The sequence below is a fragment of the Cebidichthys violaceus genome, unplaced genomic scaffold (assembly GCF_023349555.1).
Source record: "Cebidichthys violaceus isolate CVI_PGR_0920_01 unplaced genomic scaffold, fCebVio1.0.p SCAF_9, whole genome shotgun sequence".
Taxonomy (NCBI): Eukaryota; Metazoa; Chordata; class Actinopteri; order Perciformes; family Stichaeidae; genus Cebidichthys; species Cebidichthys violaceus.
This window is the reverse complement of record NW_027176975.1, coordinates 10,951,344-10,977,141: the sequence shown is the minus strand read 5'-3', so window position 1 is coordinate 10,977,141 and position 25,798 is coordinate 10,951,344. Positions and strand designations below refer to the sequence as shown.

The 25,798-nt window shown below is 40.2% G+C and overlaps 1 protein-coding gene across 1 annotated transcript in view; it reads left to right on the top strand.

The window, feature by feature from the left end:
- The window catches only part of adgrv1 (adhesion G protein-coupled receptor V1), a 106,689-nt gene extending 91,810 nt beyond the window's left edge, over positions 1–14,879 (top strand). Inside the window, exons 92-95 of the mRNA XM_068703403.1 lie at positions 2,071–2,192; positions 7,817–8,002; positions 10,504–10,681; positions 14,622–14,879. Of these exons, the coding sequence (XP_068559504.1) occupies positions 2,071–2,192; positions 7,817–8,002; positions 10,504–10,681; positions 14,622–14,740 (605 nt within the window). The 3' untranslated portion in view covers positions 14,741–14,879. The remainder of the gene's footprint in view (positions 1–2,070; positions 2,193–7,816; positions 8,003–10,503; positions 10,682–14,621) is intronic.
- The last annotated feature ends 10,919 nt before the right edge of the window (positions 14,880–25,798 follow it).

Genomic DNA, 25,798 nt, shown 5'->3' with positions numbered 1-25,798 from the left:
AATAAAAATTGTCCACCAGGCTGTTTGTTTCGAAGCCTGTTGTGGCTTTAACTAAATAACACGGCAGCCATGATGTTCCTAACTTGAGAACTTGTTCCACCTCTAGAAGATTAATACCAGCCACAAATACATACCGTTTATTTTAGTCAGTTGATTAGAGTGATTTCTATTTCTCATTTCTATGTCCATGTCCATGTTCATCTTAAGATATACAGTGTATATAAATGTAGCTTTACATGCTATATATGTCAGTTGTCTGTGTCATTTTCACAAGCAAAGTGATTGTGCACACTGGCTCGTAGATCATTAACAGCATTATTGGCAAATGCTCTGAAGATGAAGCACTGAGTGGGTAAAATGGAAGTGCGGCTCTGAGTGCTGGCTTGTTGGCATACATGAGTGCTTGTGTGCACGCGAGCCCTGAGGAGGATGTTTTTGCTCTCCAGCAATGTATAGCAAGCACTAGTTTGGGCTTTAATCAGGGTCCACATTACTCTACATGTGGACCACGTGTGATCATTAAGACTTCTGGAGCAGAAAAGGCTGTGTTCAGCAATGCTGAATTGGGGCAGTCAGGAGTGGTTTGTTAAAGAGCTCCTAAGGCTCGCTCCTGGCTCTAACACACCAATCCTGTCTTTTTACTGCAGAAGCACTGCAACAAATGAGGATTACTCTATACTGTATATCACCCAGAAACTACCTACCAACCTTTAAACTGTATAAAGTAGTAAATGCATGTGTGTGTGTGTGTATAATCTTACAAAGAATACCGTAGCTATTATTAGCTTTTACTCATCTAGAGTACTATAAATAAGATAAAGTTTGCAGATGACACAACGGTCATGGGCCTCATCAGGGACGGTGATGAGTCTGCATATACGGGAGGTTGAACAGCTGGTCCTCTGGTGTGGTCAGAACAACCTGGAGCTAAACAAGCTCAAAACTGTGGAGATGACAGTGGACTTCAGGAGGAGCCACCCAACACTGCCCCCCCCCCCCCCCCCCCCCCCACCATACTCAACAGCACTGTGTCTGCTGTGGAGACCTTCAGGTTTTTGGGATCCACAATCTCCCAGGACCTAAAGTGGGCCTCCAACATCAACACCATCACAAAAAAGGCCCAGTGGAGGTTGAACATCCTGTGCCAGCTCAGGAAGTTCAACCTGTCTCACGAACTGCTGATTCAGTTCTACTCCGCTGTCATCCAGTTTGTTGTCTGCACTTTCATCACTGCCTGGTTTGGATCGGCCACCAACCAGGACAGGAACACACTACAATGGACTGCCAGGTCTGCAGAGAAAATCATTGGTGCCAGCTTGCCCTCCATCCAGGACTTGTACACCTCCAGAGTCAGTAAACGGGTCGGAAACATCACTGCAGACCCATCACACCCTGGACTCCACCAGTTCCAACTCCTCCCCTCTGGTAGGCGCTATAGAGCACTGTAAGCCAAAACAACCAGACACCAGAACAGCTTCTTTCCACTGGCCGTCACTCTGATGAACACTTAATCAGTCGTACAGTGTCAGAAACAAATCTGTGTGCAAAATACATTCTAAATGTTATGTATATATATATATATATATATATATATATATATATATATATATATATATATGGAATATGCATATTCCGCCTACTTCATGTAAAGTATCCTGTGACCATCTTTTCATATTTATTTAAGCATTCTTTCACTCTGCATCCCCATTTCATTGTCATTGTTTTTGTTTTTTATGTTCATATATATACTTTTGTATATATTCTTTTATATATATATATATATATATATATATATATATATGTGTGTGTACATAGTAGTTAAAAGTTTATGCTTACATTTGTTCTATTTTTTTTGTCCTTGTTTTTTGTTTAATTGTCATTTTCTGTGTATGTACATTGAGAGCAACGGAAAAACCGGAGTCAAATTCCTTGTATGTATACACATACATGGCCAATAAAGCTGATTCTGATTCTGATAAAATCATATCAACCAGATTTAACAGTCATAAAATGGATGACATTCAGTTATGTATTTTATTTAACCTCCGCTGTTGTTATTTTTTGCTCCAGAGGTGCCGCTGGTCCTCTACCTGTTCCTGCTCATCTCCCTGGTCTGGTTGTGGGCAGGACTCCATATGGGCTACAGGTACCTGTGGATGCTCATCCTCTACGTCATCTTTAACTGCTTGCTGGTGAGCTCACTGACTTGTTTGTCTTTTTGTTTGTTGATGTGCTTTCGTACTTATCTAACATGTCCTTGTTTATTTGTTCATTTACACAGTTATTTTACTCCTACACTGAATCTACAGCAGCATCTCCCCACTTGCTTTCCTGTCCTCTCGGCTATACACTGTACCAAAAAAATGAATGTACTGATTTGCTGTTAATTTCCGTCTTCTTAAACACTCTCCCTATTACCTATTACTTCCAAGAAAATGTTGCTGTTTTGAAACTATGCACACTGAGCCAGGAGAAAACGCAGGGATATATCGGGGCGCAATAATAATATAGGTAGTTTGTCAATCTGTTTGCATTTCATGGATTGTAATATCAGAGAGCTTCCTGGAAGTTACCACAAATAAAATATGGATGATTTAGGCTAGTACGTGTAAGTGCGTGCGTGCGTGTGTGCATGTGTGCGTGCTTGCATGTGTGTATGTGTGTGTGGATTGTTGACTTAGAGAGCGAGAGAGTGATGAAGGCTACTTCATCCCACTTTGAAGCCCTGCTTTGAAGTGTTGGCCGAGGCAGAGGAAGAAGAGCCTTAGGAGTGGAGAGAGAGGAAGGGTTATCACTGTCACATCTCTCTGAAGCCTCTCATTGCCATCTCTCTCTGTGTCTCCACTTTCCATTTGTGCTTTTGTCTTTTTGTTGTCTCTCTGCTTGCCTCTCTCTTAATACGCTGCTCCCTGTCTTCATCCCGACTCTGTGCTCCATGTATCAGAGGAGATAAAGAAAGCATAGAGAAAACTCTATCACCAAATACCGCCCAGATTGTATACTGCAATCTACTTCAAACAGTTATACAACAGAGAGTTATCAATAATTATAGGTTGGACTCAGCTAATACCTCTGGTTTCAGTATTTGATAGCAATCTCTTTTCGAGAATAGATTTATCCATGGCCAAATTTGTAATGCAATTTATAGACTCACTGTTTGGATCACAGTGTGCATTATGACTATTAGGATTATATTTACCCTATTTTGTATTGTAACAATTTTTTCAAAATTAGTTCCATTTCAGTGTCGCTCATATGATCAATAATCATTAGTATGACATGTTGTTAGTGTTCTTACTATTCTTGCTGCACATGGCTGATCTGGTGTTGAGTGACAAAATTTCACTAAACTGTCGCTGAAAAAAAGCCTGAAAGAGCTGACGAACCATCTGAACACTTTTATAGTCATACGGTGTCACTTGATGGTTTAATGCTGGTTTGCTAGCATGGCTCCAACATTGTGACCATCACTGGTGTAAATCCAATATAATGTTTGTCTTAAAAGTGCAGGAATGTAGTTCTGTTGGAATGTCTTAAACAACTAAATAATGTCTTCTTTGCAAAGATTCCCAGGAAGCTCTCCCGACCCCACACTCTTTGGTACAATATGCTCTTTTCTTTCATGTCTAGTCTGTAAATGTTGTGGTCTCTTCTGTCATCTTCTGAGAGACACCATCTGCTTGTAAAGTGTGCCATCACAGGTCTGTGGTAACCGGTGGTGATATGTGGCATCCACATGCTAAAGACAACAGCGTTGCACCAAAGTAAACTTCTCCTGTTGGTAAAGTGACTAATGAAGAGAAGTGATGTCAATGCCAACAGTCGATGTCGCATTTAGCACTTGTTTATGAGCTCCAATAGAGTTTGCCTCACTCTGTGACATCATGTGGTCAGTTTCTTCCACTGACCAATAGTGTGATGGTGCTCTAGTCAGTGGTCATCGGTTATATGAGCAAGTTTGTGAGTTCTGTGACACACGTTTTTTCCTAAGGGATTCAGTGAACATTCATTTCTTACATTCCTAAATTTGATTTTTTTTAGATTGATGTCTGTTTTTTTTCTAGACACAAGCTTCATTTATCTTTCAACTGAGGTAAAAATCCTGCCTTAATCCTGTAGGAACACTTCAGATGAAAGTCCTTTGTTCCCTTGTAGTGACCTTAATGTGTTCTTGTTTTGATTTTAGGCCCTCGAGGCCTCCCAGTTTTCTGCCTCTAATCCTCAGATGTCTGCCTTCACACAAATAACACACAAGCATGCATGCACTTACACAAGATCACATATAAAACACCCCTTCCTTCCTGCTGCCTCTACGGCAATCAGCTACATTTCTACTGAGAGAGGAGCAATTCAACATAAAAGGACTTCATGCCAGCCTAATAGATTGCCTCTTATTACACACAGTTTGTCCTTGGTTTCAGGTGGGACGAATTCTGTGGACAAGTTGACCATCGCAGCCAACTTTTCAAACTCACTAAAAGAATAACAAGCCTTTAAAAAAAAAGAAGGAACTATGGCAATTGATTTTCAATCCTAGCTCTTACATCGCAACCTCAAAGCTCAGACTAAAACGGGAGCCTCTGGGATTTGGTCTGGGTCTGCTGTAGGAATGAGGAAGGATTCATCAAAGTGGAACAGACAGGTGAAGAGCCCCAAAGCCAAAATGTGTCCAAGGACATTGATTAGCAGTAAACAAACTTGTCTGACCCAGTTTTCACAAAACACTGCTTTGCCAAGATACTCTGTGTCGATGGAGATGCAGTTGCCATGAACCAAGCATGGTTGCAATTAGATTTTTGTGTGCGTGCACATTTTATGGAAAAAGCTTAATTTATTTACCTGAGAAGGGGAAAAGAGTTGCAGCAAGAGGGCTGACATTTTGTGTTATAGTGGGACTTCTATTAGGAATGAATACAAGTTTGATGAAAGCAAATGGGATCCTGATAACGAGACTAAAAATGTACTTCTCATCAATACACCTTGAACAGCAATTAGATTATGAGACTAATTACAGATCAAAGATATTAAAATAGTTCATTTCTGTGGCAATGTTTTCTGGTGCCATTGCAGGAAGTTCTGATTAAAGGAGTATTTAAACAATGTTTTTTTTTTAAAAAGTTGCGCAAGAACACTTCAAATATATTAACAAACTTACCCTTACTAGATCTCTTCAAATTAGATTTCATGTTTAAAATCTTTGTACTGGCATATTGTACAGGTAGGTGCTGCATAACAACCTAATTCTGGCAAGTTATTATTCCACTGGCTGCTTATTTTAACACAATATTTGATCCATTCTAATCAGATCTGTAACGCTATCATTTTATATTTTGTTCATTGCCTTGAGGTCGGAAGTCATTTACACTGTAGGTCTCTGCAAAGTATAGTGGAACGGCTGTTGTTTCATTCATGCTGTTAATTTTCCATTAGGAGAATTTTCCATGTTTACCTTGTTGTTGTTATTGATGTGGTACATTACCCAAGCTGATTACTGAACACCGTTAAACAGCTGCAGATGTAACAACTGTGCACAGCTGTGTTTGTGATGCAGAGTACAGATTAGGCTTTGCATATTGAGCGCTGTGTTCGTAGAAAGTAACCTTTAGTCTGCAGCGGGTTATTTGTTTGAACCGATCTGTGCAACTGATCACATTTGCAGTAAAATTAGGAACATTAGACTGTTCAAAGGATAGACCACAGTTTTTTTTTCTTTGACTTATTCCTTCCATTCCTCGTTTTCCATTATTCCACCCTGTTACTCTGGACCACATCTGGACCACATCTGGACCACATCTGTGCCACATCCGGCTAAATTTGATGACAATGATCTTATCCCCGCAGCACCACCCCTCATTATCTCCTCCTGCGGCATCCCCTCTGCTGGTGAACCTTACCTCGTTGAGTCGCCACAGTCACAGAGACATCCACAACAGTGAAGCAGCACCATGCTCCATTAAGATTCAATTCCACCCACGCTTACTCATGCAACCTTTGTACTCGCCTATAAATAGGACACAGGATGTGTGTTATTATGGAGAAGGAGACACAGACCCACTCATGTCCACACACATGAAGCCTGCAGAGAATTAGGATGTAGGGGAAATAGATCTGTTGCTTCTATAAGTTCAGAACATTTTTTCCACAAAATACTTTAAGGGAATATTGCATCAATTATGCAGTTTAAAACAAGAAGGACACTGTTTCCAACAACAAAATCATCACTCTCACACGAGTCAGATCAGAGGACTTTGTTGGCTTTTATTTCCTTTCAATTACCTGTACTTTTTCTGAGGACAATTACCGCTTTGTGTCCCTTTCATCTATCACAGACGACACACTTCTCTAGCTATTCTTTCCATCTTTCCCTGTTGTGTATATACACTTCATCCAACTTTATTCTCATGCTTGACCCAAAATGGCTCTGCTCATGGTCCCTCTTTGATTTCTCTTGATCCAAGCTTTGCTTCCCCCTTTACCCACCACCTTTCTTTTCCTTCCTGCTCTCGTTATGTTCTGTACTTTTCATCTCTAAAGACGTGGCCTCTCCAGTGATCAGAGAAGACTTACATAACAGGCCTATGGTAGTAAAGCCTGTTCCTTTGTTAAATACAGGTCATTAGCTGCAACATACACACCCGTACATGAAAACACACCTGGCTGCTTTTGTTCACTGTTTTATGTTTTCACACAAAGGAGGTTCATTTCTTTCTTAAACTTGATAGACAGTAAAACAACTCTGCACAACACTAAACCCAGCTCTTAATCCTGAAATGTCCCATATCTTAATAGACATACATTTCTCATTTTGAAGCTCATTCACACTTGTCCTCAAAGGTACATTAATGCACGGAGATGTATACATTTTTTGTGGGTGTATGACTATCACAGAAAGTTTATGACTCAGACAGTTAACTGACTTTTTAAGAAACACCTGGCAAATGCACAGCTAAAGACCTCTGAGGTGTTTTTATGTGTTTTATCTATTTCCAGCCCTTTTTTTCCGCCTTACAAGCTGGATGTTCCTTTTTTTTACAGTGCGCCCATAAACACAGAGTTTCCAGATATGGTTCCTGTTGTCTTCCTCGTAATGTTGATCGTAACCATCAGCGCTGTTTGTAATCCTTTTTCTGTGTCAATATGTTGTCACTTTAAACCAACAGTATTTTCAAATGTGTAAAGGTCTATATGTGAGGCTGGGTTGTGTGTTTGTGTGCACCTGTATGCACACACATTCACACATTTGTGCCCTGCCCTCTTGTGCGTTCCATCTCTGTCTGCCGTTATCGCCCAGTGATGGGTGTTGTGAAATACAGGAAGAGCCTGTGGTATTTGACACGCTGGTGTTTTAGGGTAATTCACAGCCTGGTGCTGTTGACCAAGAGGATTCGGTAATGATGGAGAAGTGGAGGAAGCAGACATACCAGGGTGCCAATGATGTCATGATCCATGATGGAGTAATTCTCCATTAATCGTGCTGGAGGAGAGGCTGCTGCTAATGATTGCTTAGTAATAATGCATCCTAATGAAGTAGGACTTGACAAAACACAATTTATTTTGATGTTTTCCAATTTTAACATACAGTATGTACATTCATATCTTAAGCATTTAGTTATTGGATCCCTGACATTACAAACAACCATGAAATCTGCCAGCATCAGAGACTTTGTCCAAATGAAGAGATGATCCCAACAATGTTACAGATTCCTTGTCTGAAACAGGCTTTAGATTGATCTTATATGATACAGAGGAGCTCTGACAGAGGAACAGAGACATGAAAAAGGTTCCTAATGCTGATTATTTTCTTCTTTCTCCACAGGGCTTGTATGTGTTTGCTGTGTACTTCGTCATGCACAACCAGCTGTGTTGGCCGTCTAAAGCCAGTTACACAGTGGAGATGAGCGGCCATGACAGTCCTGACTCTACCTACCAGGGAGGGGGACCCACCACTGTGGGGGGCGACATCAGCAAATCAACTCAGAATCTCATCAGCGCCATGGAGGAGGTATAACACACACACACAAACAAACACACACACACACACACACACACACACACACACACAGATCTAAATAGGCCACCAGAGATAAACACACACTTGACACACTAGATTATATGGATTTAGAGCATTTATCAACACAATGTTCTATACCCTAATGCTTAGCAGTTTTATTTTAGTTACAGTGCACTTCATTTTCTACTACTAACTATATCCTAGATATGGAAATGTGTTTTTCTGACCTTCTGCTTGTTGATTTGCCCAACATTTACACTGTTTGTGTAAACATTTTGGCTACAAATGTCTGGTATTCAGAAACTATTCCAAAATACACTTCCTGGTTCAACTTAAACCTGCCATACCGACCACAGTTGTGAGCACATGCTGTTTTTCTACGCAATGAGGGGTTAAAACTTACATTCTGGGTGCACTCACTTTTGGTTTCACCACTAAATAATTTAGGTTGACCTCCAACCATTTAGATAATCTGGTTAAACTGAGAGTATGTTCATCTGTGCACTCAATGTTTATAGCCCCATTGGAGAGATGGTGCTGCATAATTGAGTTAAAAACATCTCATATCTTATAGAAATGATAGCAAAACTATGGAATCTAGGCCCAGCTCATGAAAATATATGAAACTTCCTTTAACTTCCCTCACTGTTTTCCACCTGTCAGTTTTCTTCTCTCCCCTCTTTTTCCCATGCCCTCATTCCCATGGCTCTATTTGCCCATTCCTGGTCCTCCTTCACACATTTCTCACATCAGCTGAGCGTGACTCCACAGAGAATACATACTCACTCTTTTGGCCTGTCTGCTTCAGACTGATTCACATTATGTGTGTGTAAATGGTCAACCTTAATAATCCCACATCAACTGCAATCATTCTGTCAGATCTGCACATCGCATGCAAGCGCGAAAAAAAATACTGTATACACACACATGCAGTGTTTTAGTGGTGAGTCTGTGTGCGAAGCAACTTTGTCCCTGGAGAATACCCTATAAGGTCTGAGCTGGTAAGAGGGAGAGAAAGAAGAAGAAGGAGAAGAAAGGGAGCAGGTTTAACTTCATTACTCCTGGGAACTCCCCCTTCTCTCTCGCTCTGTCTCGATCCCTCTCGACACATAGGAATCCAGTAATCTTGTTTTATTCATGAGAGCACACTCCTGCCTCTGAGATTTGGCTACAGCCCAGTGAGAAAAATAAGGCCGCAGATAGAGACCGCGATAAGAGTGTTCGATGAGTGACAATTTGTGGAGTGGATTGGTTAAAAGGAAATTGAAACGAGATAAGAATAGGGATAGGAGCATACGGTTTTAGGGTTGAATAGCTTATTGAGTCATCCGCTCACTGCCTCCATTTAAAGTGGATATGACTGATCTGAGGTGCCTGGTGGCACCTAATTCACCTCACTGGGACGCTGTGTACCGGTTACAGCCCAGCAAGCTTCAAAAGCTTGTACAACACACGCATTAATCCATGTACACGGAGCGATGAGGATATATAAGAAATGAACAGAGTGGAAAACGTGGTTTAGTGGGTTGTTGTGGAAAAGACAGCGATGCACACATAATGTGATATTCTTTTGTTGTAAGAAAAATCCCTATCGTCAGTTTCCTCTTTTTATTTCACTCTCTGCCATCTTTTTTCTGTCCCATCACTTCCATCTGTTGCTCTATGGATGCATGAATATAGTCTTTATCCCCCACAAAAAATACTACTTTTGGACTCTAAATAAAATGCTTTCATCTGCTCACTGTGCTGGCAGCATAATTTAGGCTAATTCAGTATGAAACCCTAAACCCAATGACCTTGCTCTCACCCCATGAACCCACTGTGACCCTGTCCGTTGGCCTTAACCCTTCGGGGTGCTGGGGCAACATGCACTCTGCCTGACCCTAACTCATCACAGACATGGTTACATGGCTGACAGACGTAGCCATTCTCTGAATTAAGTATGTGTGTGTGTGTGTGTGTGTGTGTGTGTGTGTGTGTGTGTGTGTGTGTGTGTGTGTATGCGTATGTGTGTGTGTGTGTGTGTGTGTGTGTGTGTGTGTGTGTGTGTGTATTGATGATGTAAATGGTCGACCTGATTTTGCCCTGCGTTCATGTGAAGTTAATGGAGCGTTGAACTAATCTTTATCAACAACTCTTGAATACAGTATTGTTTGTACTGTGATATGTAGCTTAAAAACTACAAGTACATACATTTACTCTACATAAAATGTTTAATTTACTGGTTGCAAATCTCTTGTCAAATTATTTTGAAAAGTGCTATATAAATGATTTACTATTCATATTACTTTGCGGCCATCAAGGAAAATGGTCCCATCTCATAAATAGTTTAAAACAAATATGAGGAACTTTTTTTATCACAATCATGTATTTTTAAGTTTTATTAAGTAGGGTTTAAAAGAAATGTATTATGCCAAACATTGCACAGTGTGTGATTAAACATAAAAACATAACAATACAAACACATTTATACGTGTATCTGTGTGTTTCAGGTGTCAGCAGACTGGGAACGAGCGTCCCTGCAGCCCAGCAGTCAGCCCAGCAGTGTGTTTAAACCCAGTCCTGTGATGGGAACGTACACCACCGAGGGAGGCTTCATCAACAGCAATCTAGTCATCGCAGATGAGGAGTCGCAGGAGTTTGACGACCTTATATTTGCCTTAAAAACTGGTGAGGACCCCACAAAAACACAAATGTTTGACAAATCGTTATTCTTCCTCAAACAGGCTCTTTCTTGTTAACTATTTTTTCAGCATCTTTATCATAACACTATTATGACCATCTATTATTTCTCCTAAACATTGCAAAGACGCATACAAACTCTGATATTATATCTCATTTATATTGCACATTGGTTTTAGTTTATTAATTAGTTTCTCCTACATTCCATCAATAGGTCCTGTTGAGGTTTATTGGGGACTGGCCAAGCTAGGCAACAGCACGAACAAAGATCTTTCCAGCAGATTACACAGCAGTAAAAACACATGGCTGGAATTCAATATGATATTGAATTTTCTCTTTGGTATCAATAGTGCTATCACAAAATTGTTAAAGAGTTTACAGGTTCCTAGTTCATTTTTGTTCACTTTTCTAACAACTTCTCCTTCAGTGTTTTTTTTATAAATAAGACCATTTAACAAGAATAATTTGTTACGTAATGAGTCAATCAACGTTGCTTTAGTTAAACTCTGACTGAATGCTTAAAAACATCCTGTGAACACTTCTGTCCAGTACTTTTCCAGGAAATGTAAAAATAAAGGCACTGTGTACTGTGCAAAATGGTCACCACAATCCAATACAGTGTGTTTGCCACAATACTATTTTAAACATTTAAGGAAAAACACAACACCCTTTTTAAAGTTTTTAATCAGGCGTGCCACATGTGGCTTTAGGCAAATACAAAGATATATTATAAGTTTATAAAAGTTAGACTGAATTATAACAGAGAGAAAGAGATGATGAAACTTTTGCCTTTGGTGGTTTAATGCCATTATGTGTGTCTGAGTATTTCATTATTCCACAGTGTGCATACATACAGTATCTATAATATCTACTGTAGTAAGTTCAGCCCTACTTAGTCATTCATCTGCTTACCCTAAATCTCTCTGCTGCCATGGAAACCATTCTTCCTCTGTTGCCATTAATGTTTAATGAGCTGAGGGCCCAAAACAAACTGCTCACTGATATATCAGCAACAGACACACTCAGAACGTCCTCCCCCCACTCTTTGAAATCACAGAGTAATTGCTTCACAGTGTCTGAATGAGAATCAGGCCCAGCTGGACAACAGCCAGCAACAGCCTCCGTCCACCGGGACACTCTTCTGCTGTTAATGTGAGACATTACCAGAAAGAGACAGACTCCACACCGGAAAAATAAACGCTTTAAAATGAGTACAAGAAAGATGGGATGCAGTGGCGCTTACGTGAATTTATTTCGAGAATCTGCTGTAGCCTCAAAGTTAGAATTTACATCTTATTTATTTAGCTGTTTGGCCCTGTCCCAACAATAGTCCAAGCATCTCAAAATGTGAGCCTTATTTGCCAACGTATAAATATTATGCCTTTAACAGTTCAAAAGTATCAACTTTTTTTATATTTTTTGACAGTGATGCCGGTGAAGATGTAATTTGCTGACATGAAATTGGTTTTAGTGTCACATCGCAAAATGAAGAAACTGTGAACCATTTGAGGCATGCAGAAGTTCTATTATAATGTGATGAATGATCTTGCATGCATGTATATTTCTGTGTGATTTTGGTGAAATAGACTGTAGTCATAGCTGTTTGCTAGCAGTGTCCCATACATTCAATTTATACCATCAAACTTTGGCTATAAAGTATATTTTACTTGATTTTTTAGGTAGCTAGCGTTTGCAGGATAGCTAAATAACTGTATACTGTAAAAAATCAATATATCAATAATGGAAATTGTGGTGTGGTGCTCATCCTTGGGTTTGAATGCTATTTATTGGCTTACATGTCATTGTCAGTCCCTGATACTCCCCACTAGTGAGGGCTCCTGCTGATCGACAGCTAACCATTTAAAAGAGTCAGACAGGTCAGCTTTGAGCATATCCCAGTCAGCGTTACTCTCACATGGAAAAAGTCAGAGTCTGGTCCTACGTACGGTGGCCGCTCTTGGAGAGATAATAGATATGTAGTGAAGATAGACTGAACAACCTGAAAAGACTATAAAGCTAATGGGACTGAGTCAGGTCACATTAAATGTCTGAATAATTCTCTTGGGATTCTGGAGTCGAGAAATTACTTTTGAGAAAATATATTAATCGATCATCATTAACATTATTGAGCAATGCAAGTCTTGTGATGGCTTTGAGCCCATTAAAGCTACAATTTGATTTGACTTAGCAGAGACGTTTCACCTGTTTGGGACACAGAAGGCTTTAAATCTTGAAACCGACATCAAACTTCTTTGCTGGATCTTTGCTGGAGCTTAACAGAGTCTGTTCAGGTACCTACGTGCAGCATAGGCCTATATGCAGCAGCACTTGATACCTGCTAGCATGCATCCCAGAAAAACAAAACTTGTAAGAGGTGTGTGTGTGTGTGTGTGTGTGTGTGTGTGTGTGTGTGTGTGTGTGTGTGTGTGTGTGTGTTGCTCCTCGTCGAGTAAACTAACAGTTTTTGCAGCAAGAGATTTGTCTCTTCTACCAGGGGTGACCGTGGCTAAGTGGAGAGCAGGGCCGCCTTTCAATCAGAGGGTCAGTGGTTCAATCCCCAGCTCCTGCTCTCATGTCAATGTGTCCTTGAGCAAGACACTTAACCCCAAAATTGCTCCCGTAGCTGCATCTACAGTGTGTAGATAGATCCTGAATTGTAAGTCACTTTGGATAAAAGCATCTGCTAAATGACTGTAATGTAATGTACCAACCACTCCCTGCCGGTGTGGTGCTCAACCTTAAATAGGCTCCAGCAAACAAGCCCCTCATCAGCAAACTCAGCAGTATTAAGTTATTGTTTAAATTATTCAGTGTAGCAAAGAGGCAGGTTTGCAAGATTTTGTTAAGTGAAATTGGATGGCTCTTCGCAGGTCATATATGATCTTTTCTGTGTGGAAAATACAATGTTAACTTAAAAGTTTCATAAAAACAATCGTCTGATAATCTTGAGATAATATTCTGTCTTTTGCAGTTAAAATTTTTCAACTTGTTGTTCTACCAGTCACAAGGACATTTTTTCATTTCCCAATTTCCCTGCTGATCTCTGACCTTCTCTTTTCCAGTACGTGTCACACTGAGGGTATAGCATAGTTTAAACTCAATCAGTCAGTCAGCAGTACATAATTATACAATAGGGCATCACCTGACGGGGGTCAGTCAGTAAGCAACGCTGTAATGAGGGTCTTCACACTTCATTTGGTAATGAACCATTAACACACACACACACAGAAGCACACTCATACTTTCAGCACACGTACTCTACACAGTACGACTGAGAGCTGATCATTAACACGTTGGTTTTACTGTGAAAGGGCAGCTTTTTCTTATCACTCAGTGTAAGAAGGAGCCGTGAGTTCACGAAGCAGCATAGGTCTGGATGCCCCTCTGGTTCTGTCATAGGAGTCATACGTCACCTCATTCTGTAAGTGAGTGTTCAACCAAGGAAAAGGAAGCTGACAGCACCTAGCTTTGGTTTGCTTTGCTTTATTGACAACACAGGAAATGTGTCTGCTGTATGACGTTTATACCTGTATACCCTTTGTCTCCTGATGAGTTATTAGGAGACAAAGGGTATACAGTGCGTTTTACTGCCTCTTTCTACTCTCATATCAGAGTCTGTCAGTCGGCTGATACCATACTGTACGCTGTTTGATAACACAGTGACTATGACATAGAGCACATGACAAATGTGACAAATAATCAGCACTGCAAACGATTAGTTGTGTTGATTTGTTACACTGAATTGATGCAACTCTGTATTAGGTGGTCCACTACTGTTGAGTATTAAGTTATATGTAATATATGAAGAACTCAAAGACAAAATACATGCACATGTACTGCAGAAATTCTTGCACATAATGAATAACTACACCAAAACAAATCATGTGTTTAGATGGAAGTGCAATCTGACCTTTTCTGTCTGTTTTAGGCACCGGCCTTAATGTGAGCGATAATGAGTCCATCCCTGGAAGCCACGACGGAGGGAGCATATCCAACTCCCAAATAGTTGAGCTGAGACGAATCCCCATCGCCGACACACACCTCTAACCTGTTTACCTCACACGGGTCCCGAGTCCTCTATTCTTCAGAAATAAATTACAACACAGTATTTTTATATTATAAAATGGTTTTGCACTAAAACACTGTTTTTCACATTTTCATATAGATGTTTGAATCTGTATGGAATTTTTACTGTACTGTTTTTTATATATATATATCTATTTATAGATATATTGATATATATATATATATATATATATATATATATATATATATATATAGATAGATAGATAGATAGATATATGAACCTATACATAAATGTTTTACTAAATTCATTTTTTAAGTCCTTGATGGAATTGTTTTCTGTATGTATATTTGGATTTTTTTTTTTTCTGTAGAATCCTAGCAAATGAGATATAGCCAGATGTGTACTCAGCAGAACCACTGCTGCTGAGGATGGACATTGTGTAACATTGTTAATAAACAATTTACCATATATTTTATATTTGGCTGTGCTGATTCCATTCTTACAACTCATAAGCTCTCAGAAAAGTCGGTTTACCACCGGAGGATGCCTCTGACAGTTATGTAAGTGAGTCACTGAGGAGTAGGGGTCACACCCTCATGGAGGATGGTTTGTGTCAATGATCACTGGCTCTACAGTGGCGAGGTCTTGCTGCTCTGCAACGGATCTGAAAGTAAGACAAATTAAAGCAATGCCGATCACAGCGTGGAGAATATTCAAAATACTGCAAAAGTTGATTCGTATAAGCTCTTCAGCAATATTTGAATCCGTTACACTGAACAGCATACATTTTTTATAGCAAAGGCTCGTCTTTGATCTGCGCCGTGAAGAATCGGCGGGTGTAAATGTACAAGCAAATATTCCCCTTTTAACTTTTACGGAGCTTTGAACCTCATAGAATCCAAAGGTTATGACCCTTGAACCGACTTTCAACCTCTGTCTGCCATCAACAGTTACAGTTTGCACATGAGCCTGTTACTTTTACTGCTCCAGTAAGACCAAGACTTTGAAATTTGCTACAGAAAATAACGTTAAAAAAAAGAAACACACTCATTTGTTGCCACTGATGCAATGGCTTGATCGTCACAGCTCCCAGGTTCATTGTGGACGGTTGAGGTCGAGATCCCAACAGATAATGAGAAAGCTGCAGCAGCAGGAGATGAATGTGCTTCTTGAAGATATTTTGACACTAAGGAACCAGCTAGAAAATGTTGTGTCTTGACATACCTCCTTGCCACTGGCTAATGACTTAATTCTCCCTCCTGCAGGCAAATGAGGGCGAGACTGTAGACGGAATAATAAAAGAAGGGAAGAAAAAAAAATAGTTTTCTTCTTTTACACTTGAAGTAGTGTAGTTTCATTTAGGAGGTGATTCAGAGTCATAGTTTCCTAGCTCCCTGTTTTGTTTTTCAGTCCACCTCACCTCTGTGGAAATTTCTTACCCCTGAGGCAACCTTTATCCAGAAAGGGTGGAGACGTTTCTGAAACACCACTATCCTTAAACAAATCATATCACTTCCCCGAACACAACAATGTTTGGTGTGCGTGTCTCCTCTGTTTCCTGCATGATTACATCACTTTTCGGGCCCATCCTCTAACCGTCAGTAGGAGTTTTTCCTCAGGGATTTAAAGGGAAAACAAAGCTGTAATGAGCAAAGGAGAGCAAGGCACTATTGCACTATTAAACGCGATAACACGTTTGGGTTTGTTTTCTCCAGCAGCAAATGAGCTTGCAATAGTGCATTAAGAACTTTTGATTGTGATCTAGTATTTTCAAGGGACCTGTTTGATTTTTATCCTCCTAAGAAAAGCTGTTAAGACACAGGAATTAATTTCCATGCATTATTGCAGCCTGCCATCATGATGTATCCATTAGAGGAAACTGCATTGACTGTAGACCGTATTCTGTCATCGAAGATAATGAGACATGGTGAAACCAACATCAGTCATTTCTGAGGCAACAATAGTATAAGAAAAATGGATCCGCTACAAAAGAAACACCAAGGCTTCTAGACCTTTGGTCCAGCCTGCTGATAATTAACTGCTGCACAAAAACTGATTACTACTAGTGAACTCCGTGCACATGGCATAAATTACAACATATTTTAGTTATGTAGTTAACCACAGTGTACGCCACAATCTTATCTCATACTGGGGGTCAAGTGGTTGGCGTGGTACCAGGCTTAGATTAGAGAAATTGATCTGTCAAGTCTTCAGAAAAGCTCATCACAAAGTGTGAAGAAAAGAATGACGAATGCTAATAAAGAGATATAATTGTTTACAGATGAACAGGTGGTTGTGTACGGGGGAAGATGTTACCACCTACCAGCACCTCTTAAGCTCGCCAATTAACACGTCACATATCGTTTATTAAACGTCAGCGTAAAACAACAATTTCTTGTTTTTTTATGATGAGATAAACATGCTTGTCATCCTTCTATTCCCAAAGTCAAGAATGAAACCATCTCAAGGATTTTATATGAGAACACACCACAGTAGAATTGGTTCTTGTGAGTGCAGGATGTCTCAAAGAGACATTTTCAGATTTGCGATGCACTGATTTGATGGCTGATATAAAAGTAATGAAAATTTTCTGCACTTCACAGAGTCACAGATGAGCTGTTCACAGCTTCAGTAAAAAGGTTCACATTATCTAAATCATCTCTCTTAGCTTTAAGGGGGAAAGCAATTAAACAGCCACAGCAAACAGCTTGATGTCCCAACCCACCAGCCTCGGTCCCAGAGACACCAGACTGCTGGGAAACATGTTTATGTTGAAGTCCTTGGTCTCTTCTCATCTGTGTGCACCTTGCCTATCAGTCTGTGCCTTGGGGGAACAACAGTGATAAGACAGCAGACAACCAGGCAACGGCTGATTCTGACACGTTTGTCTGTGTGAATACTCAGATGACGACTCTGCACTTCTAGCTCTCAGTGAATCAGAATGACTATAAATCCAAGGTTGTCTGACAAAATAAAGGAAACAGCAAAAGCCTGTTGATGAAAGGAGCACGGATTATGAATCACTCATATCCTATTTTATCAACTAACAGTGGTATCTCTCTTTTTATACATTGCTCTGCCTTGTTTGTTCAGAATGTTTTGGGGGGGAGACTTTCGCAGTCTTTTTCAGAACAGACGCAGGAGATGATGTTACACCATCAAACATAAAAAATGTCATTGTGTTTATTTATATATTTTCAATAAAATTCAACATTCATTTAATATGACAACAGCAATCTCTATGGGTTATGTCATCCTTTAACCCTCATAAGCCCTGTAGCCCTAAAAACACTTACGATAACGTGCCCAAAATGAATCAGGAATAGCTTCTTAACTAAAAGACTCATATCCATATTTATTGGCTCCTTGATAGTAAAGAAGCTGAGGAATATGAATCCATAGGCAAAACTATTTATATTACCATAGAGTAAATGGAGAAGCGTTAAAGGAAAAAATATTATTTTTATCTTCACCCAGTATATTAGCTAAATTTCAAAGGCAATACCACCATTATATCCATGGATAATGAGGCAACTGAATGTATTCTACTACTTTTTGCTACAACTATAACTGTAAATTTGTTTTGTTTTCTAAATACTCCAAAATACACCATTTGTGATGCGTTTTATAAAAATATACTCAGGCGGTCTCCATGTTTTGGCCATTTTTACTGTTTACATGTTGACTGACTGAAATCTGGGTGTTTTACTTAAATTATTTATTTCCATATAACTATGTTACAAATAATATAAATCTCCCAAAAACATTAAAATACTAATAAACACAATGAATACTGATTAATATACGCTTGAAGCCCTCCATGCTACAGATACATGGAGATTTCCAGGGCCCACAGAGCTCTTTAACATTTCACATATCCCACCAGTGCAAGTCAGTCAAACTTGACGAAGATGGCTGTTGCTTCCTGTTGGCCCAGGCTTTACTTCAGAACTGTAAGTAAATAAAATATGTCGTTTTGTTGAAAATAACACGTGCCTTGATGAAATAGTTTGCCAAATATGTCAGTGTGAGTGTAAATGTGTAGTCTGACTGCTTCGTTTCTATCTTTTGTTCTTTTTTATGTCTGCCTGTGATATGTGTTGTATAAATAAACGTTATTATTATCAATCACACAAGATATGTTTTTAGATTAAACCATCGTTGTTCAACATGACACTAATAGCCAACAATTGAAGGTTAAATATTACAATTACACAGAAAAATAGGATTTTCTACAAAACGTGGTGTTTGTTGTCAAATCTAAGAGCCAATCAGCTCTCTGATCTGGCGACAGCCAGGCGTTTCCCATCATGCCCATGCTCGTGAGGTTATCGTTGACCACGTGTGCATGACGTCAGAGGAAGTCGGGATCAATTCTGTGCAGAACTGGCTCATCTCGAATGAGCCTATTGTAAACTGACTTGGTCTTATATTTTAGGCCAATTTGTAAGACTTTATTGATAAAATACGTCGTAATAAGACATAGTTTGGTCAAGACACCGTTGGTTTATGGATTCTTAAGACTGAAGACCCTATGTTTTCAAAACAGTATAGTAGTAGGGCCATAGTATATTTGAATAGCAAGCCGCTCTCGCCCACACACTTGTTTTTGCTTTCGACATAATTACAGATATCTGCAACGTCATTTCACCCAGTTGTAATTGTAGATTTCTGTAATGAGAATCCCCACGCAAAGGAATGTCAGAAGTAGTTTTAATCTACTTGTGAAAATGTAATAACAGTATCTTATATTAAAGCATTGACTGGGCAAAATGATGTTGCAGTTATCAGTCATGAACATCCAGTCCAGCTAATAAATGTTATAAACGGCTTGCCTTTTCATTTTTTAGACTCTGAATAAGTACATAGTTTAGGTGAATAAACTAGTAAGCTTGTAGATGGAATGCGCAACACCTCGTTTCAGACTACAAAAGAGAGACCCAGTTTCACACATAAAGCCTGGCGGGAACAGACTTCATCACTTAAATCAATACAGCCAGACAATGAGTCAGAAGTTTCCGTGGTGCTAAGGGATGGGTAAAAGAAGAAGGCAGAGGAGTAGCAAACAAGCAAAATGCTACCTGTTGCTTTGGTTAACATCCATTTCTTTCTGCTTTCACATTCTTTAAATGTTCTGTGCTGCATATAATCCAGTCTTCTTGAAGAAGGCTACTGCAGTGCATGTACATCTTGTGCTCTCAAAGTGCAGCAGATTGTATCTAATCACTGTAAACTTACCTCATTAGAAGTATCTCAGCAGTGTAGGCTTAATTTGATCAACCAATCAACCAGCTGTGACGTCTGTTGGATAATCTTTCACTTGTTTGCAGGTAATTTGAAGGGTATGGAAGCTGATTTTAGGGGCTTATCTCACTATAGAGATTACTATAAGACATTCAAGATACTTTCTAATTGAGAAGTAGTAATGCTTCAGATGCAGACAGATGGACGGTACATAACACACTGTCATGCATCCATACTTTGCTAAAGTAAGGCATGCATGACAGGCCTGACTAGACCTTGTCTAACAGTACTTTTCTTTCCATACAAGTACAAATTATTTACGCTGTTAGTACGCGTTTGGGAATCTGTGTATTACGCACATGTGCTCCCGTTACATTCCCCATGCTGCTGTCAGCCTTCCCTGAAACACGCCACAGACAACAAAATGGTAGGACGCCAAGTCAGCAGAAGTTTAATCCATAAAGTTGCATAATGTGAAAAGAGAGTGACTCACACAAGCTTAAAAGTAAAATGAGGAGTGTGCTTTTATACATATTTGCATATGTTTAAACTATCTTCCCATCTTTCCTCATGTCTGTGAGAAGAAACAGACAATAAGCACATTGAGGACATGATGCAAATGTGTGCGTGTGTGTGTGTGTGTGTGTGTGTGTGTGTGTGTGTGTGTGTGTGTGTGTGTGTGTGTGTGTGTGTGTGTGGGGCAATGATGACCTTTCTATAATGAGACCTGAGCTTGCTTCTCTTAAGACACTTCAACAAGCCAAAGTGACTTAGACCATCTTGTCATCAACGGTCAATTACATCACACTACGCCACTGTAGCTGACATCACCAACAAATCCTGGAGGGTATCTGGTGGCTTCAACAGTGCCAGCATTGTCACACTGCTTGAACATTTGAGTGTATGTTTATTCGTAGGAGATTGGATGAAAACTTTAGCCTTCTACAGCCCAATATGATAGTATTAAAGTATTCGTGAAGTGTCAGTCTCTCTGTAAATATCATATATAGAAATGAGTGACAGAACATAGTGGGGCGGCACAGACCTACAGCGCTGTTAGAAAATAGAACACGTGAGTTGGGAGGCAAATGTAAAGGCATTGCATAATATATACCAGATACACCAAACTGATATCAAAGAACTAGCAGCAAAGAAGGCTGACTGTTGCAGCGCTTCAAGTCGCCATAAAGTTGCACTTGAACACATTAGTATGTGTGTTCTGTTCCTGCGTGAGATTAAATAACTCTCTGTACCAGTAGGTGGCGGTAGTCTGTATTCGTAATGAAAAATAGGAAACCTGAAGAACTAGCATATACAAGCAGTTGTAAGGATACATACATGAAACACAGCAGCATTTGCCATGTCATTGTGTAAATAATTGTGTATTGGAATGATCATATCAGATAACAATGAAACATTTTGTGTGCCCTCTGGACTTTAGTAGTTTGCTTGCTTTCCTCACTTGCGTTTCTCTTCTTGTGCATGATTCACTTTAGCTGAACAGCCAATCAGAGTAATTTCTCTCACCGACAGGCTCCGCCTCTTATTCAACATGCTCAGTCAGCCCAAAAGGTACCTTCTAGTGCCAGCGGTGTGCCCCGCAAAAAGTTGGACCGTAGATGCTCACCGACAACTCAACATTGGTCAAAGTTCGGGGCGGTTTAAAGTCACAATTTCTTTCTGTTTCAAGAATAGTTTGGCAAGTTCTCTAAAAAGAACAACTCAGCAGCTGTTTTGTTGAGCACTCGCCATACACAAAGAGATCCGAACTGCTTTGCAGTGAAAGTTGTAAACCAACAACATCATCGAATTCTCATGTTTGCAAAAGCACATTCTAGCTACTTGAAATGAATGGCTCTGTATTAACTTAATTACAATAGATGAGATGCACATGAGCTGCTGAATGTCAGTTGTATTTTCGGGGAGCCTGACATTGGCTCAGTTTTTATTTGAAGCTGCTGACATGCAGGTCAGATAACGTGACCTTTTGACTCTTTCCGTCCACTGAATCCAAAGGTCAGGCACATTAAAGGAGAGCCTTGTGGAGGTGTAGCCAGGAGTACCAGAGCAAACAGATCAGTGCAGCATATTCACTCAAATGTGCAGGTTTATTGATGGAAGTTGACAGCAGGGTGTAGCAGTGCAGCCTGTGGAGCAGTGAGACCTCTGCTTGCAGGAGGCCGCGGACCTCTTGCTCTATCGTTGTTGTTTGAGCAACGAAGTCACGCCAAGAAAAATCAGCTGGATCCGGCTTACAATGAAAAAGTACTTAATAATTCACAAAAACTGAATTACACTGTCGACAGCAAGGAATCGCGAAACCGAGTTCAAACACCCCCCCCCAACCGGCCGACAAACGCCAGTTTACAGTAAAAGAAGATCGCCAAGAACTAAATAGTTTCACTCCGAACAATGCTTTTATACCCGAAAGTCAGTGGTTTACTTTCAAAATCTAGTATCAGCTTCAGTGACTGGCTAAAATTCAATTGTCTCCTCCTGGCCTCAGACAATGCTCTCTATTGGTCTAAGCGATGCTCCTGATAATGTCCGTTGGTCCACCTCCTCGTAAAAGCTCTGTCCATCCGACCCCCCGCTTGACCATCGTCCTGTCTCCCGCGGCGCCAATTCCACTCCGACTCATCTCATCTCCATATATGGTCATGAAAAACTGTGAAACTCTCGCCTTTCCTCTCCTTGCCCTCTCTACTCTAAACAGTCAATTACTATACTTCTAGTCTAATACATTGGATTGATTAAGATTGTGTGGTTTAACACTTTTGTAAGTAATATATGCTACACTTATACTATCCTTTACAAGTGAATATACTGTAAACCTATTATACATTCCCTAAGTGAATATTATGTGACATGTAATATTTTATACTTTCTTTAGGTGTGCTTTTAATCATACTAATATACTTCTAAACTTAAATTCCTCACAAGCCCTCAATGGTAAATTCAATTGTAGTAAAGAAAAAAAAAGGTAAACACTCTAAGACAGACTTTGGTCATCTTCTAGCTGTTTCTTTGAAGCCTTTTGTTTCTCTGCCACATTACAGTAGACAGTGTGTTGTAACTGCAGACTGTAGCTGCTCTACGAAATGTGATTCTGCAGAGTGAAAGGCAACGCTGTCTGTTGTGGCCTTGCCAGCATGGCTGACCGAGGGTTGCAAATGCTGGGTTGTTTGTGACCAAGGGGAGTAGATATATCATGTCTGCAAATGACGCCCTGTCCTGTTCTCACTATGTTGTCTGGTTGGCAGGAAAACTAGATCGTACTCTCTGTGGCATGGGTTTGCTTGTGCTTATCGGATGTACTTTAGTATCTGTCTATGTGTTTGTTTGTTTTTTATGTGTGTCTACTAATAATGTATGAGGGCATGCATGTGTTTTTGCGCGTGAATGTGAAAGTAACAATGTGGCTCACTATATCGCCCTCAGTGCATGCCTGTGCGTGAGTGTTGATACGGCATATATGCTTTTGTGTGCCTGAAAGTTGACACTGGAGCTAAAGCCTGCTGGCTGCCATATGTATGTGTATATCTATATATATGTATATATTTAACCCAGCAGCTTGAAATAGCCGTCACGTTTGGACAGATGAGTTGTTTTCCTGGAAGCACAGGCCTCAGTTAGAGCCACTAACCATCAGAGTCAGATCTGAAACTCGTTGATAGCTACCTTTTTAATCCCATTCGTATGAAAAAACATCTAAACTGTGTGTACTGTCATTGCGTTTTGTTGTCGTAAGCAATGCTATTTTCCAGTGCAGGTCAAGTCCATGGACTGGTCTCTGCTGTGCTGTCACCACCACCGTACCTTGTGCCTGAGTTGGGCGCCACGTTTGTGTGTGTCTGTACAATTTGCGCACACTATCATGTATATGCAGTGATGCAGATTACGAGCTGAGCCTTGATAAAGTATTTCAGAGTTGCCAGCTTTCTGTGGCAAGGAGTAAAGTCGGTTACAAACTCTCTCTGATCCCCTCCCTCTCTCTCTCTCTCGCTCTCTCTCTCTCTCTCTCTCTCTCTCTCTCTCTCTCTCTCTCTCTCTTTCTCTCCCTTTCTCGCATTGCTCAGTCGAGCAGGCTGAGACCAGTTTTTGCTTATCACCCACCAGGCGCTTTTGCTGTGACAGCTCAATACATGTGAGGGACATGATGCCCTCCTGTCACACTCTCATGGCTATTTATTGTGACCACCACGTTCACTGCCATGACTGCCTCATCAGTATCATCTTTATAATCAGCAACGTGACCAGCAACAGCCCCATTCTAATCATTGTAGTACATTTTTAGTCATTTTTATTTATATGACTGAACCTTAAGCGATTCTTTTAAAAGAGCACATTGTTACTAGTCACTGTTATCAACTTTCTAATCACATAGCTCATTGTCTTGTTTGCTTCAATTCAAAGTAAATCAGGGTGCCTCGCCTTGCCACTAAAATGAGTAAATGTCATTTGCCTGGAGAGAAAGCGCACTTTCTGACCTCAGTAGTGTGGAAGCACTCTATAAATACCACAATCTAACCACAATAAGTGGAAATGCGGGCTATCTTGTTTGCTGTTATCACTTACAGCACTTCTATTAGCATCTCATGGCTTGCATAACAGATAACAGACCGCTGGAATAGGACAACAACAACGCAAAAGAGCAAGGAAGTAGGGAAACAGTTGCTGGACTGAAGCGACACGGAGAGAAACCAAGGGTGACCTCAGTGGAGAGACGTGTGACCTTTCTAAACCAAAGGAAGTGACACATCAGAGAGAGCAAGTCTTCATGTCATCCTGGTTCCTCTGTGCGTGTTCAGCCAGACACAGCTAGTTTGATCCAGCGGTTCTTCTGCACCAACAGCAGCAGCAACATGAGGCAGAGTTAACCGGCCCGATCAGGCTCTGACTGCATGCAAGAACAATATCAGTTATTGTTGTGTGTCTGTGATGAAATGTCAACTACAAGGCAGACAGAGCAGGACCTGAGGGTTGGTGGTGGGGAACCAGACTGGCCCACCCAACAATGGAGTTACTGTGATAAGGGGGGGAAAGACGTCAGACATGAATTGCCACCATCCTCATGACTTTCCCTCAGCCACATGCTCTCAGTCCAAGCTCTGCATCAAAGACGTGTTTAAAGACAAGTTTAAAAATTAGGGTAAAAAGCAGGTAAGCCTAATTTAACCTTAAAATGTGTACTCCAGTAGATGTTGCACCGTTGATAGTACCTTGAACATCTTTACCAGGAAGCGTCTATTCAGAGTTAATGTGATCTTTTTATATGCTGCATGCTTCGTAGGTCATATTGTTTGCAGTCGCCCACCTGTTGGTACATATCGGCAGGGGTTGAGAACACTAGTAGGAACAACATGCAGAGTGTGGTCTTAGCAGCATTACACTTACACTGTCTGGAATTTCAGGTATTTTAACCGACTATAATAATGAACCTGAAATGTGTTTTTTGGGGGGTAAATCACACTTCCATTAATTGCATAACAACATACAATGACAAATTAAGACATTCCCTTTTTCATCATGATTTAATTCTGTTATGGTTATCAAAGGTTTAAGTTGTTCGGCGAGAACCATTCATCCTCCAACCTGAATTTGAACCGACCTTGTAAATATATACTCAGCAACAAAATAACTGAAAAAGATATTGGAATTAAGATGACAAAATGCAACAATGTTCAATTAGGTTTACTTCATGAGAAGCATGAAGTTTGCAGGAACGAAGGCTATTCAAGACTTCAGCTGGCTCTGTTGCGCTGTATCGGCCCCAAGATCACTTTATACCTCTCACCACTTAAAAATGAGTCTTGTGTTGAACCACATTTGTA